Source organism: Aphelocoma coerulescens, assembly GCF_041296385.1.
Source record: "Aphelocoma coerulescens isolate FSJ_1873_10779 chromosome W unlocalized genomic scaffold, UR_Acoe_1.0 ChrW_unloc_scaf_1, whole genome shotgun sequence".
Lineage (NCBI taxonomy): Eukaryota > Metazoa > Chordata > Aves > Passeriformes > Corvidae > Aphelocoma > Aphelocoma coerulescens.
This window is the reverse complement of record NW_027184080.1, coordinates 3802580-3817623: the sequence shown is the minus strand read 5'-3', so window position 1 is coordinate 3817623 and position 15044 is coordinate 3802580. Positions and strand designations below refer to the sequence as shown.

Genomic DNA, 15044 nt, shown 5'->3' with positions numbered 1-15044 from the left:
TGGACGAAGGTCAAAACAGTGTTGTTCAGGGGGGTAAGAACCCTTCAAAACAGGCAGGGAAATATTCTCTGCACTCTGGGTTCCTACAGCTGACTACCCTCACCGCAGTCAAAGTCGCTGGCAAAGGACCGTGGATTCACTACAGAGTTAAGAAGGCTTCTGCTCCCAAAACTGAGAAAACAGAGACATACAAAAAAAGATGATGTCGTTTAAATTATTATTTTCCTGTGCTTATTATCTACACAGTTAGTAACCCTGACTTGGGTTTGGAACCGAAATTTGCATTTGATTCTAGTTCAAAGTGTATCCAAAGACATTCATTTGGATACAAAACTAACAATTGACATGTAAACTGAAGTGGAAAGATCAACAAAATTTGTTAACAATTTGAGAACTAACTCAGATCTTACATTAGATAACATTCAAAGATAACACATTGAGTTCAGATTGTATCTTCCACACCCTGGTTTCATGGTTACCAAACTAACCCTTGATTAAAGACTGTTAATAATAATTGTAATTATAATTATTGTTTGTAGCTACTATTGTTAGATGTATACTGCTGTTAGACACATATTATTAGTAGATATTTAGAGTATTTGTAATAGAGTCTCGACAAAGTAGAGGCCATGTCAAGCCTCTAAAGGGGGGAATGATGCCTTAGGTTTTAACTTTCATAGTTTTCAAATCCTGTACTTCCTAGTGTGTAATTCTGAAGTTTCTTGTAGCCTGTTAATTTCTGCTCTCTCATGCTAGGTAGACATAACAAAGCCTCTCCAAGCCTGCTCTTCGAGGACACCCAGACTGTCCTAGGCCCAAAATGTGTAAACCAACATCTTAAGAGGGGGGTGATCTTGGGGAAATTGCATCATTAACTGGAGCTTTAATTGGAGAATTAACCCTGATATGCAAATAAACCAAACCTATAAAAGTGTGAAGAACTGGTGACCTGTCGTCCATCTTGGGGTCGATCTTGGCAGTAGCTTCTGACTTCCCAGGGTATACCTTTGAAGGGCTCAAATAAATACCTACCTTTATTCCCTTATTCTTGTCTAGTCTCTGTTTTTAGGTGGCCTCTTCAGTCATCAGTCCCTGGATGTGTTTAAAAAAAGACTGGACATGTGTCTTGGTTTGAAAGACAGGTGTCTGCTAAGGAAGGCAGAAGCCTCCCTTGGAATGGCAGATGAAACCCCTTTCCCTCCGAGTTATTATAATTTTGAAATCAAGGGCTTTTAGGCAAAGATGTGGGAAAATAGGAATAACAGTTCTTTACTATTATATATATAACCAGTCAAACAACACAACAATAACTATGGCAGTAACAGCAAACAATCACAAACCCAGTCCCAGCCTTCTTGGCTGTCAGGCCCTTTCCCCTCGGGTGCAGTTCTGCTCGCAGCCGGCAGGGGCGCTGGCGGTTCCTGGTGAGCAGGGCAGGTGCGATGGTTCCCCCGTGGCTGCAGGGGGCGTTCTGGAGCGAGCTCGGGGAGCACGCGGCACTGGTGGCCTGGGGTCCCAGGAAAGGATGGAACAAAGGCTTCACAAACCCCTGGGTAGCCGATCCCGGTGTCCGGCCGGACTCTCGGGAACAGCAGACTGGAACGGCGGGCTGGAGCGGCAGGGATGAGCACAGATCCCAGAGGCCAGACAAGATGTATCCAAAAGGGGAACACCCCGGAGGTCGGGCAGGCAGGGCAAGCACGGCTACAGCGTAGTGAAGGGGCAGGGCGGCCACAGGCCAGCTTCCAGCAGGGCAGGGAAAACAGCTTTGGGATCCCGGCATTGTTTCCAGAAGAAAAGTAAAACGGCTGAAGAAAAAGAACCAGCAGTTCCTTCCTCTGCAGCTTCTCTCTTTGAACGCCAAGAGCGAACTGACCCCACACCCAGGTGAAAAAAAGGAGTAGCCAGGCCCACCCCACCCCCAATGAGAAGCTCTTTTTGTCTTTCTTAAGTACAGTCATTTGTCCCCTAGCAACATGCATATGGGAGAAAAAAATTCCTTTAACAGAAAAAACTAGGACTAAACTAAAACCCCAACATTATCCACCCCGAATTTTTTCCATACTAACATGTTACATGAAACTTAACCTTTTTAACCATATAAATGCATGCATCACCCGAATTATATACATATATACATGCTGATACTGATACAAGTACAGAGCCATGGGTAGTTGACCCTAAAACAAGGTCTCCTTGAGGTATGCATCGGGTCTCTCCATCCCTTTGCATCACCCACCAGGTGCAACCTGGTCCCTGAGCAAAACCAACCCCACGGATGGGTTTGTCTTTGCTCAAGGCAGACTTTACCCAAACAGTATTTCCAAGTATACCTCTCATGTGCACCACTGGAACCTTATCCCCGTCTGTTGTTTGTAGGGGTTCGGATTGGGCAGGGCCCGCTCGGCTGGTGGAGCCTCGGGTGTTAACTAACTAGGTGGCTCTTGCTAAATGCACCTCCCAGTTTTTGACAGTCCCCCCAATCAGTGCCTTCAAGGTGGTTTTAAGCAGTCCATTACACCGCTCAACCTTCCCAGCTGCTGGTGCATGGTAAGGGATGTGGTACACCCACTCAATGCCATGTTCTCTAGCCCAGGTGTTAATAAGGCCGTTCTTGAAATGAGTCCCATTGTCAGACTCGATTCTCTCAGGGATGCCATGCCTCCAAAGGACTTGCTTTTCAAGGCCCAGGATAGTGTTCCAGGCAGTAGCGTGAGGCACAGGGTAGGTCTCCAGCCATCCTGTGGTGGCTTCTACCATGGTGAGCACATAGCGCTTGCCTTGGCGGGTTTGAGGCAGTGTGATGTAATCAATCTGCCAGGCCTCCCCATACTTGTATTTGGACCACCGCCCACCATACCACAGGGACTTCACCTGCTTGGCCTGCTTGATTGCAGCACATGTCTCACAATCATGGATCACCTGGGAGATACTGTCTATGATTAGATCCACCCCTCGGTCTCGTGCCCACTTATAGGTGGCATCTCTGCCCTGATGGCCTGAGGCATCATGGGCCCATCGAGCTAGAAACAACTCTCCTTTATGTTGCCAATCCAAGTCTATCTGGGACACCTCTATTTTTGCAGCGTGATCTACCTGTTTGTTGATACAATGTTCTTCATTAGCCCTACTCTTGGGGACGTGAGCATCTACATGACGGACCTTCACGGATAGCTTCTCTACCCGAGTGGCAATGCCTTTCCACTCCTCAGCAGCCCAGATCGGTTTTCCTCTATGCTGCCAGTTTGCCTTATTCCACCTTTCCAGCCAACCCCACAGAGCATTGGCTACCATCCATGAATCAGTGTAGAGGTAGAGCTTTGGCCACTTCTCTCTTTCAGCTATGTCCAGAGCTAATTGAAAGGCTTTGAGCTCAGCAAATTGGCTCGATCCACCTTCTCCTTCCGTAGCCTGTGCAACTTGTCATGTGGGGCTACATACAGCGGCTTTCCATTTCTGGCTAGCGCCTACAATTCGGCAGGAACCATCAGTGAAGCGGGCGTATTGTCTTTCACTTGCTGGTAGCTCATTATATGGTGGGGCTTCTTCGGCATGCGTCACCTGCTCCTCTTCTTCTTCAGAAGATAACCCAAAAGTCTCACCTTCTGGCCAGTTTGTAATTATTTCCAAGATCCCAGGGTGACTTGGGTTTCCAATTCGGGCGCGCTGCATGATGAGGGTGATCCATTTGCTCCAAGTAGCGTCGGTGGCATGATGCGTGGAGGGAACCATTCCTTTGAACATCCACCCCAGCACCGGTAGTCGGGGTGCCAGGAGGAGTTGTGCTTCAGTGCCGATTATTTCTGAGGCAGCTTGAACTCCTTCATAGGTGGCCAAGATGTCTTTGTCTGTGAGAGCGTAGTTGGCTTCACACCCTCTGTAGCTTCAGCTCCAGAATCCCAGTGGTTGGCCCTGAGTCTCACCAGGCACCTTCTGCCAGAGGCTCCAGGACAGACCATTGTTCCCGGCTGCAGGTAGAGCACGTTCTTCACCTCTGGTCCTGTCCTGACTGGGCCAAGGGCTACTGCATGAGCGATTTCCTGCTTGATCTGGGTGAAGGCTTGCTGCTATTCAGGGCCCCAGTGGAAATCGTTCTTCTTGAGGGTAACTAGGTAGAGAGGGCTCACAATCTGGCTGTACTCAGGAATGTGCATCCTCCAGAAACCTATGGCGCCTAGGAAAGCTTGTGTTTCCTTCTTGTTCGTTGGTGGAGACATCGCAGTGATCTTATTGATGACTTCAGTGGGAATCTGACGCCTTCCATCTTGCCACTTTACTCCCAGGATCTGGATCTCTCGGGCAGGTCCCTTGACTTTGCTCTTCTTGATGGCGAAACCAGCTTCCAGGAGAATCTGGATGATTCTCTCTCCTTTCTCAAACACTTCTGTTGTGGTGTTCCCACACACAATGATGTCATCAATGTACTGCAGATGTTCTGGGGCCTCACCCTTTTCCAGTGCAGCCTGGATCAGTCCATGGCAGATGGTGGGACTGTGCTTCCACCCCTGGGGCAGTCGATTCCAGGCATACTGCACGCCCCTCCAGATGAAAGTAAACTGGGGCCTGCACTCTGCTGCCAGAGGAATGGAGAAAAATGCATTGGCAATGTCAATAGTGGCATACCACTTCACTGCTTTGGACTCCAGCTCCTACTGGAGCTCCAACATGTCCGGCACAGCAGCGCGCAATGGTGGAGTCACTTCATTCAAGGCACGATAATCCACAGTCAATCTCCATTCCCCATCAGATTTGCGCACAGGCCAGATGGGGCTGTTGAAGGGTGAGTGGGTCTTGCTGACCACCCCTTGGCTCTCTAGCTGGCGGATCATCTTGTGGATGGGGATCACAGCATCTCGAGTTGTCCGGTACTGCCGGCGGTGCACTGTCGAGGTGGCAATTGGTACTCGTTGCTCTTCCACTTTCAGGAGCCCAACTGCAGAAGGATTCTCTGATAGTCCAGGCAGGGTGTTCAATTGCCTAATGCCCTCTGCCTCCACAGCAGCAATCCCAAATCCCCACCTGAGTCCTTCCACGTCTTTGTAATAGCTGTTCCGGAGGACGTCTATGCCCAGAATACACAGGGCCTCTGGGCCGGTCACAATCGGATGCTTTTGCCACTCCTTCCCGGTCAGGCTCACCTCAGCTTCCAAAAGGGTCAACTGCTGTGATCCCCCGGTCACCCCAGCGATGGATACAGGTTCTGCCCCCACATGTCCCGATGGCATTAAAGTACACTATGCCCCAGTATCAACGAATGCATCATATTTTTGTGGCTCTGATGTGCCAGGCCATCGAATCCACACCGTCCAGAAAACGCGGTTCTCCAGTGCCTCTTCCTGGCTAGAGGCAGGGCCCCTCTAGCCCTGGTTATCATTCTTTCCCTGGGCGTACGTGCTCGAGGTACCTTCGAGGGGATCTGACATATCATCCTCCCTTTTGTAATACCTGGCAGCTCGGTCACGGGAGGCTGAGGCTACTTTCACTTTAGTGGAACCCCCTCGGTTAGTGCCTCCCTCCTTGAGTTCATGCACCCACGCTGCCAGGAAAGAGGTGGGTTTCCCATCCCACCTTCTCATGTCTTCCCCATGCTGACACAGGAAAAACCACAGCTCAGCTCGTGGGGTGTACCCTCTCTCTCTAGCTGGGGGACATCAGGCTCTGACTTGGGGGCCTGTGACTCGCACTGGTGCCACACTAACCTTCCTCATCTCCTCCCTCATCTCCTCCCTCATTTCCTTCCTCATCTCCTTAATCTCCTCTTTGAGGTCCTGGACCACAGCAGAGACATGAGCTTTCAGCGGACCATTGACCATACTGTCATAATTCCTGAGCCGGTTGGCAACAGAGCCCACTGTTTCTCGGGTATTGTCAGCATCAATTGTTGCAATGAAGGTGGTGTATTGCGGTGGCCCTAGCTTTGCCAGGTTCCACATCATCTGTCCTGTGCACCTGACCTTGTCGGGGTCATTATCATGCTGTCCATCCTTCCCAAAGAGTACCTCTAATACTGCCACCTCTCTTAGCTGCTGGATCCCTTCCTTGAGTGTCTTCCACTGCATTCTATGATGGTACTCCTGCATTCTTTCTTTGTGAACGAACCTTTCTCTCACACTCGTTAAGAGCCACTCCCAGAGAGAAAGGGGCCCTGGCTCCCTCACAAATATCTGGGCCACACCTGAGTCCTGGGTCAATGATCCCAGATACCTTGCCTCACCACTATCCAGTTGCACACCTGTGCCCATAAGGTCCCAAACCCGAAGCAGCCACGTTGTATAAGGCTCACGCCCCCTTCGCACAATGTCTTTTCACATACTACAGAGACTGTCATACAACAGGGACTCAATGATGATTTCTGGCTCTGGCTCTCCTGCTGGTTGTGAGGGCCCTGGTTCCCCATCATCATTAACTGGTCGTACTGATTTGGTCTTTCACTTCCTCCTTTGCACAGGGGCGACTGCTGCTGGCTGTGGTTGTCCTTGTGGTTCAGCTGAAACCTGGACGGCAGTAACATCCGTGGGTTCCACTGCTGCACCATCGGACTCACCCTCTTTGGGGCAGGGAGAGGGTTTTTCACTCGCTGAGGAGGTGTATTCCCCTAGCACTTGGCATATCCCCTGGTGCGCCTGGCCCATCTCCTGGCATATCTCCTGGCGCATCTCCTGCATGCCCTTCACCAGTACCCCCACCCAGTTTGGGTAGTCCATTTCTGAGGTGGGCTGTTTGGCGGTATCAGGCTGTGGGGCAGGGTCTCTAGTGTCTGGGGCTGTGTCAGGTTCTGGGGCAGGATCAGGCTCTGGGGTAGGATCTCTAGTCTCTGGGGCTGGTATTCTTGTCCAGTCTCTGTTTTTAGGTGGCCTCTTCAGGCATCAGTCCCTGGATGTGTTTAAAAAAAGACTGGACATGGCACTCAGTGCCATGGTTTAGTTGATGAGGAGGTGTTAGGTCATAGGTTGGACTAGACGATCTTAAAGGTCTTTTCCAACCTAGTTCATTCTGTGATTCTGTGATCCTCCCTTGGAATAGAAAATGTGACCCCCTTCCCTCCAAATTATTCTAACTTTGAAATTACGGGGCTTTCAGGCAAAGATATGGGAAAAGGAATAGCAGTTCTTTACTAGTGTATATATATGTGTAACAAGGCAAACAAACAACAACAGCAGCAACAACAAACACAAAAAAACCAGAGACCCAATAACAGCTTTTTCTAGGCTGTCAAGCACTTTTCCCTTTTGTGTAGTTTTGGTCACAGCCGGCAAGGGCGCTGTTGGATCCCAGCTGGGCAGGGCAGGTGCAATGATTCTCCTGTGGCTGCAGGGGGCGCTGTGGCATGAGCTCAGCTGCCTTTCTCCACATGGCCAGTGGTGGGTGAGCCGAAATAAGAGAGAGAAAAGGGGTTTCCTTTGCAAACTCACAGAGGCAGTCAGTCCTGGTGCCCCTCTGGATGGCGAAATAGACTGTATCAGGAACCTCAGAAGCAGCAAGCTGGAATGGCAGAGGCAGGCACACCTGGGGTGACAAACAAAGTGTAGCCAAGACTTCGGGGCCATGTGAGAAGCCATGGGGTGGCCGGGTGTAGGGTTAAAACGTAGCAAGAAGCCCTGAAGCAGCAGCGGAAGACAGCGGGGCTGGGCAGAGAATCGCTCCCCTGAATAGCTCACCGGCGATAGCTGGTCCTGCGGTCGGGCCGCACAGAGGGGTGACCCCAGGGGGGTACGTTGGGCTTCTGGCATAGCGCGCACTGGCTCTGGGCTCCCGAACAAGCAGAGGAACAGAGAAGAAAGCTGGCAAGGCCAGTCACAGGAGAAGAAAAAAACCAGGCAAAAACCACAAAGCAACAGTATCCCTAATCAGAGGCACTGTGCTGCGTGGCTGCTGAGATGAATCGCCCCAACAGAAGGAAGTAACCCCTTGCCCCCAACCCTCGTAGGATCCTGGGCTGGCTCTCACCCATAGCGATACTCCCGGAGCCAGGGGGGCAGTGACCATTTCCAGACACAAAACAAAACCAAAAAAAAGGATATGGGATATAAACCATTCCCAAGATGAATATTTGTCATAAGAAATATTTTGGGAGAACAAGCCCAAAAATATTTCAGAAAAGCTAAATGTCAAGGAACGAAGAAGATACTATAGTACAAAGCTATGGTGAAAAGTACTGTATTTTTAACCAACACGATTGTTGAGGAGCAGCATTTATGCATTAGTTTTTTAAACAGAAAACCAAAAAACCAGACCCTATTTTTGTCCCCCAAACAATACACAATACATGCATTTAAATGACACTTTAGAATAACAAATATTATCTTTATTTTGTTAAACACTGCAAATTTTAAAAATGTATCTGACACCCCTTCCAATATATTGGCAAAAAAAAGGATTTTCTGCAGCATGATAAATAAGAAATCCAGCAATAGACTTCATCTGAGACCATCTTTTGATAGAAAAACCCCCAACACCACAAAAACAGCAATCTCATTCTTATTACCAAGAGTAAGATTGATCTGGTTGAATTCTCTTGCATTTTTGACACTATCTTCAACATCAACTTTGCCCAAATGATTTTTCTATTTTTTTTTTCCTGCTGTAAAAAAGCTCGAGTGAAAGTTACAGTAAAATCCTTGTAACTAGATAAACCATGACCCTCAATGGATTACTTATTACATGAAAATGTTTGTTTTGACTGATAAATGGTAAATAAAATAAAAAACAACAACAAAAAAGAGGGACTATCAGTGGTTCTTTTCAAATCAAAATACATTGTTTTTCATTATCTCTACTAAACTAGCAAATTGGACAGGGACATACAACCTTAGTTGTTTATGTCCAAAGAGGGACTTTATCTGCAAAAGTGTGAATGTCTCAAATAACTATTAAATATCTACAACAGGCCATTTTAATTTCCTTACTTGTGACACTCTCCAAAACATATTTAATTTATTGATTTCTTAGAGGTAGGCAATTTGTAGGCCTTGTTAATATACTGTGCACACTTCATTAGTTTGCTAATGTAATGCAGGATAATCATGCACAGACCTTCAATACCAGAAGCACATATAATAAATTATTTGGGCATTATTTTTCTTTTCCATATGGGTTAGCGTCTCTGTTTTCTCCTATTATTTCATTATTTTGTGAAGAATGCATAACAAGGGAAGGGCCATTAAGCTGAGCAATGTGAAAGTCTTGCATCTCATAACCAAAAGCTCGGAGTCTAGCAATATCTTCATATGCAGCCCTTTTATCACCTTTTAAAGTTTTTGCAAATCATGCAGTCAATTCTGAGTGATAACCAGCATAAAGCCTCTTCTCCACTTTCAAACTTTTAAAAGCATTTCACAATCATGTGGCAGTATGATTTAAAATTACAGATTACCTTGAAAATCAAGTCTGAATTATAAAAGTAAACTGCCCTTATAGCTTCATCATCCTATGTATGTCAACAAAGTGCCAGCTAATTAGTGAAAAAAGCAAGTTTAAGGTTTTTGTAAAACATATTTACAGCTTTCTTGTACACCTAGAATACAGTTTTCCAATATGTTTTCCTTCTCTCCTCTCCCATTTATGACATTCAATGAAACAATGTAACTTTGCAAAATTAAAAGGGTTCCTGTCTTATTTTTGCCTTCAGCTTCATGTTAGAGGCACATACTTCTAGAATCAAGCACTATAATGCATAGTGGAAATCACCAATTAAAACAGCAACAGCAATGGAATATATTGCAAATGAGAACATCTGTCATTTAAAAATGAAATGTTTTTGTAAACACTGTCACACTGCAATGCTGTGTTAGGTGAATCATGTAAGGCTTGCATTAGCATGCTGACTATATTTTTTCAGAATATGTTTAAATTATCTAAACATTGTCACAAGTTCAACTCGATTAAAATATACCAGAAGTAGCCCAGTGGCACACACACTTGAATTTTGCAATCTCAATATATCTATAAAACGTGAGTAAATTTTTGGTTTGTTTTTATACAAAATTTTTTGTATTAAAACTTAAAACCCCATACACCTCCCCCCCCAATATTCCATAATAAAACAAACCCAAATCTTCATTAGACAACACTGGCTTTTTTTTTTTTTTTTTTTTTTTTTTTTTTTTTGCTGTTTTTCCCCCTACAGTTCTATTTATATCACTAAATCCAAGGTGGCCAATGCATTCACAGGCTGAAAGAAGGGATATTATCACGCGCTCCAGAGTCAATGGTTAAAACAGAAGATTTGTTATGTTTATAAGTAAGATCAGGGCCAATGTTATAATTACATATATAACAAGAACAGCTGTTCTGATGATGCATTTAGAATATCAGTGTCACTTTATAGCCTTCAACTACATGTTTTAGCTTTATTAAACAAATTTTTCTAACTCCTTAAAATTTTTAACATTAGCAACTAGGTTGTTAGATCTATGGTTTCTGTAATTTCTGAATTAATGTTTAACTGATCTGATGTTTGGTATCTTTTTATTATATTTTTAGGGAAATAGCGTATACCTATTAGTATTTATGTTCAATGGTTTGAAATGTCTCTAAATTCACTTTTCTAAGAAAGGCTATTAGAAAGGTAAAATTAACTGAAATTCAATCTGCCAAATACAAATTGATATTTAAGAGCTTATATTCTAATCCTAGATATAATGGCATAAATTCTTCCAACAAAAACAGCTTCTACATCTGTATAAAGCCCTGACAAGATTTAAGCATTGTTTTGATTATGGATGTCTTCTGTATGTCTCCAATTTCAGGAATGTACAAATGATTCTATATAGCAAAATGCTAGTACAATTCTGTACTATGATAAGCTTTTTTGTTGCTTTTAAAATAAAAACAACAAATAACTAGTCAGGAATAAACTGAAAAAAAATTACATTCTTCTCTTAAAAAAGTAAATAAAATAACATTATTAAAAATGTGAATTAGCTATAAGACATATTATACAATTACATAGATACATATCAACACAGCACATTCAACTTGCCAAAAATTAATGAATATAAAGACAATATGGATGCTGGCATATATATGTATGTACAATGATTATAGCATTCATAATTGCACTATACCTACAATCAGTTTCCAATTATAAGGTGTTTTATGAGGGAACAAAAACTAGCAACTATTCTTATTAATGTTGTTTTAGAGTGGGGAGTGTTAAGGATGAAAAGCATCTCATTAGTATTTATTGTTAACTTTATTACAGAAGTAATAAGAGATTGTTTTTCCACCTCTCCTTTGCTGCTGCTGAGAGGCAGCAATTTCTGTGCTAAGTGCACCCTATTGCTACTTGGCAACGTAAGTAATCCATTTATGTCCGACCTCAGAGTTCTCTGTGGTGTGCTAGCAATCATGCACCTGGTCAAAAAAATACCTTTCAAGCTAAGCTGCTCATTGATGTGTGCTACATTTTTGTTATTAAAAATTTGCATGTTTAAATTTCAAGAGTGATTTGCATTAAGAAATCTTTCTAAAGAACAAGAGAGACTATTTTGCATGAAACTTATAAAATGTCTGTGAATAGGTTAAGAGGCAACCTTATCAAGAAAGGTTTCTGAATGTGATCATTCATCAATAATTTCATGCTATACAAAGGTGCTTTGATATTATTAGAGAAAACATTGTATGCAATCTCATGCCATCTCTGACATAAGGAGAGATTTAAACTGTCTTCTATACACGTATACTGAGTAGCATATTCACACTCACGTTGTTTTTGGCATTACAAAATGGAACACTTAATAAAAACAGGAACATATGAGTTAAAACTATGTTTATCATTTGGCAGTTGACTCAATCAGGTCAATTCCCAATCCATTAGTTTGGCATTTCAATCAGTATCGTATGTTTCAAAAGTATTGGTTTCATAAAAAGCCATATTTGGCAAGATTTTATACAACAAAAAATATTTTTTCTACTGTGGAAAAACACACTTTAAAAAAGCTCAAACTTAAGAAAAAATGCACACAACTGAAAAATAAACCCCTACCCCTGTTTCAGGCTGTAGCCACTGGGGAGAATGTAGTGTCCATGACATTTCTACTGGTCATTCGTGAATAAAGAAAAGATAAAATAATGGCACATGGCAATTAAAAAGAGATTCTATTATATTCTATGAACATCTGAGGTTTATGTCTTTAATTATTTCATTACTGTCTTCTATACATCTTTTTGAACTGTGAAAGTATGTTTAAATTCTAAATCCATACACAACTATTTCTATTTTGCAATTCACAATATTCTAGTCTCAGAAGTGAAGACAGAATGAGAACACTAATTTTAAGTATTAAAAAAATCATACTATCAGTACTTTTGATCCTTTAGAGAAAGCACATTCTGTAAAATTTTAATGACTGATAGCTTCACTTCTGATGATAGCAATTTTCTTGACCAAATAACTCAACAGAAAATATATTATCAAGGAATGCAAGTGGTAAAATGGCCACTGTAGTTTTAAAACATAGAGGGGGGAGGAAGGAGGGAGAGAAAGGGTCCAGGAAAGAGGAAACCAGCTTGATTTTGCTTCAATAGCAAAAACCTGTTATCCTTTGTGAGTGTATGACTGAGAATTTAGAACCCACTGAGTCACAAGATTTTGCCTAAAAATAAGAAAATGTACTGTGAATGTACTTCAGCATCTTTTGGTTTTCCTCCATATAGTTTAAATAAAATCGTAATATTAACTAAAACACTGTGAACATTCACAGAGTGCAGGCCAGCAATAAATTAGTATTATGCAATTTGTTTTCACAGATAATACAGTCCCTCTTGTGCATCTTCAGTCACGCAAAGGTGGTCTTGGAGGGCCTCTTAGGCACAGTTAGACCAGGTTGTACTCCTTCAGGTTTAACTGTAGAATCGTGTCCTTAACAGCAGCAAAGACAAAGCGTATATTCTCTGTGTCTGTAGCACAAGTGAAGTGGGAGTAGATAATTTTGTCACTGTCTGGATTCAGGTCTACAAACATCTTCAAGATGAACTCTCGTGCTGCTTGTGCATCCCGTTGTGGTCCTGATAATTAAGAAGAAAAAGTCAGTTTCTCCTAAAGTCAATTCAGCATTTGAGCTTATTTAGGAGAGGAACCTCAGGAGCAGAAAACAGAAGAAAGACTCAGTCTGTGATCCTTGTATAAGAGAGGAAGGGAAAAATTCTACTAACAAATACTACCATATACTATTTTTTCCCAGTAGGAACCATTAAAAAATAAAAATTGAAGGAAATTCCAGAAGTTGATCATAGAAGAGCTGTTCTTTTTGTGCTGACTATCCTCTTTCTTCCATAAGGTGTTAAAAAAGGAGAGATGAACTTGATGACCCCACAAAATGAACAACAGAAGAATTAGTTGCTTTATACTCATAAATATATTAAAAATTAATAGATTTGGCCCATTTTCAGTCTACTATATTTAAACTATACTTAAGTACATTCTTTTAAAATGTAGCATAACCAAGTTACATCTTAAACTGGTCTGACACTGTCCCCAACAGAATTTAATTTACTTTAGTGATAGTAAAATATACATGCTTGCTAGTTGAAGTTGTTCAATTGCAAAACTTAATGTTCTAACAAATCAATTTTCTAAATTATATATAACAATTCTATTAAATTTAAACAAAGTCTGTAATTCTCAGAACACAAAGTCTATGTAACCAAACTGCATAGTCTGCTTTGCATAAGGCAGAAGGCAAAATAACAACTTCCAATATATAGGAGTGAGGATTGGTTCATGTTCACAGACAAGAGTAGCACAGAAGTAGGAACATTAGACACAAGTTATTTTTTCCTATACTGTATATACATATACTGTTCCAGTGCAATTTTCATAGGCCATTATTCCATTGTTCTCCTGTTTCTGCAATGTGGGTTTCTACAGAACATGTATGCTTGCTGTGCCTCTTCCTCCTATCTCCTCATTAGTCCTGTTCTTGTTATATGACAATATAAATACCAGCGCTCAGCTGTTATATAGTTCTGTCCTTCAATGGTTATGAAATCTGTACTTAGGGAGTTAGTTTGTGCCCACATAACTTTCAATGACTGCACAGTAAAACTTATTTTTAATATTTAAATAAAAAATTAAACATTTCTAATTTGGATAAATGCACAAATTAGGTAACAATGGAATCACAAAAGATAAAATACTTTCTGATATCTATTGGTTGCAAAGCCTTGTGGAAGGAGAACATGATTCTACAGTATCTTGTATGCACATGAATATGTATGTGCATATATAGACATACACAGACTACACATTTTCTGATATGTAGAGAAGGACATGTAAACATAATAATTTCTCTGAACTAGGGCAAAGAGGACTTCAAAATTTTTAAAATTTCTAAACACAACAGATTCTAGCCTTTAGCTTCATCACATATTCTATAGAAACAGCAGCAAAATTAATATCCTTACTAATTTTTTTTACTCTTAAGAAGTTTAAATATTTGCAAAAGAGACTCAAACACTTTCAAAGACAATGATTTCTTCAAAATAAGCCATTTATTGTTTTTATCAACTTCCTAGAATTTTGTTAAACAGTTTTACAGTGGGTAGGCACACGCAGGTTTGTCCCTCTTTTAAAATCTACTGCACTATTCAAAGCCCATATCCAAATTTTGCTTGCCTAATAACATGTGTGGTTATTATAATGTAATTTAATTTTTTTCTGACTGGAATTCAAGTACGGAAAACTGAGATTAAAAAGAAAGTTTGCCATCTAAGGTATTTAGAAAAAGGGAATGAACCAATGCTAGATTTACAATGCTAAATGGTTACAATCTAAATAATCTTGGAAAAGAATTATAATACAAATCAGTAGGTTTCTTGTCTTTAGCTCCCTTTTTAGCAGTCTTAAAAGGGTTTCTGTATATGATAGTCAAGTCCCGTATAAAAAGCACTACAATTTAGCTTGGCTACATTAGCTTGGTAATTGTCATCATTTATTTTCTTTGAAGACTCTGGAGGAGAGTGTGCTCCCACAGATAGATATTTTTTAATTCTTTCCTTCCCAAACATAGCCACTTTTTGTCTTTTTCCTCACTCCCAGCACT

The 15044-nt window shown here is 42.0% G+C and overlaps 1 protein-coding gene across 1 annotated transcript in view; it reads right to left on the bottom strand.

Moving 5' to 3' along the window:
* Window positions 1-12727: 12727 nt before the first annotated feature.
* Window positions 12728-15044, bottom strand: part of LOC138102741 (guanine nucleotide-binding protein G(q) subunit alpha) — a 214959-nt gene continuing 212642 nt past the window's right edge. The window contains exon 7 of the mRNA XM_069000493.1: window positions 12728-13008. Coding sequence (XP_068856594.1) covers window positions 12818-13008 — 191 coding nt within the window. The 3' untranslated portion in view covers window positions 12728-12817. The remainder of the gene's footprint in view (window positions 13009-15044) is intronic.